Source organism: Geospiza fortis, unplaced genomic scaffold (assembly GCF_000277835.1).
Source record: "Geospiza fortis unplaced genomic scaffold, GeoFor_1.0 scaffold408, whole genome shotgun sequence".
NCBI lineage: Eukaryota > Metazoa > Chordata > Aves > Passeriformes > Thraupidae > Geospiza > Geospiza fortis.
The window spans coordinates 6,414,643-6,415,666 of NW_005054330.1; the positions used below are offsets into that span (position 1 = coordinate 6,414,643).

At 49.6% G+C, this 1,024-nt stretch overlaps 1 protein-coding gene across 1 annotated transcript in view; it reads left to right on the forward strand.

The window, feature by feature from the left end:
• The first annotated feature begins 213 nt into the window (after window positions 1-213).
• The window catches only part of HNF1A (HNF1 homeobox A), a 13,581-nt gene continuing 12,770 nt past the window's right edge, over window positions 214-1,024 (forward strand). The window contains exon 1 of the mRNA XM_005421492.2: window positions 214-675. Coding sequence (XP_005421549.1) covers window positions 350-675 — 326 coding nt within the window. The 5' untranslated portion in view covers window positions 214-349. The remainder of the gene's footprint in view (window positions 676-1,024) is intronic.

Here is a 1,024-nt window from a genome sequence, read left to right on the forward strand (position 1 = left end):
CCCTGCTTTCTCTCCCTCTGCACTTTGTGAACTGCTGCGGCAGTGCTGAAGTCCAAAGTTCAGTAACTTGCTAAAGCACACAGATAAATATGAACCTTGGAGAATTTACATTTGCTCCAATGTAAACAGATAGCCAAGGGTCCCTTTATCAGCACTGGCTCAGGACAGTCGTGGGGGGTCTGAAGTGGCTCAATTTTGTATTTTGTTTTTTTTGGGGGGTGTAAAGGCGGGAGGCTGCGCTGTGCCCACTCTGCTGACAGTCGGGCGTGTTACCTCGGGACCATGGGGTAGGGAAGCTGGAAGCAGGATACCCCCAAATTCCAAGCCAAGAGACACCAGGCCGAAGACCATGGTCTCCAAGCTGACTCATCTCCAAGTGGAGCTGCTGGAAGCGCTGCTGGAGTCGGGGCTGACCAAGGAGACCTTGATCAAGGCTCTGAGTGAAGCGGAGCCCTACGGGCTGCAGAGCGAGAGCCAGCGCGCCATCAATGCCCTGCAGAGCGAGAAAGGGGAGCCCTGCCCCGACATCCCCAACGGAATGGGCGACTCCAGGGCGTCAGAAGATGAAACCTCAGATGATGGAGAGGAATTTACCCCTCCGATAATGAAGGAGCTGGAAAACTTGAGCCCTGAGGAGGCTGCTCACCAGAAGGCTGTGGTGGAAAGACTATTACAGTAAGGACAGATTTACTGCTCCTCTTTGCTGCTTTCTTGCACTCTCCCTCTAAATCTCTTTTCCTTTCCCCTTCTCCTCAGTGTCCCTAGTACTCACAATTGATCTAGCTGCACAGAGACAGTCTTCATCCATGCCAGGACTAGCAGCCCCCAAATGCTCCATAAATGCTCAGATTTTCCTTTTATCTTGCTAAAAATGCATTAAGGAAGCTATGGAGCCTGATTACATATTTGACATGCTTATAGCATCAGGCTTCAGAATAGTCCAAGGCCTGTATAGCTCTCATCTCTTTGACTGAATGTTAGGGTTTAGGATTTAAATTTTTAATACAGTTTTCAATTTCAGTCA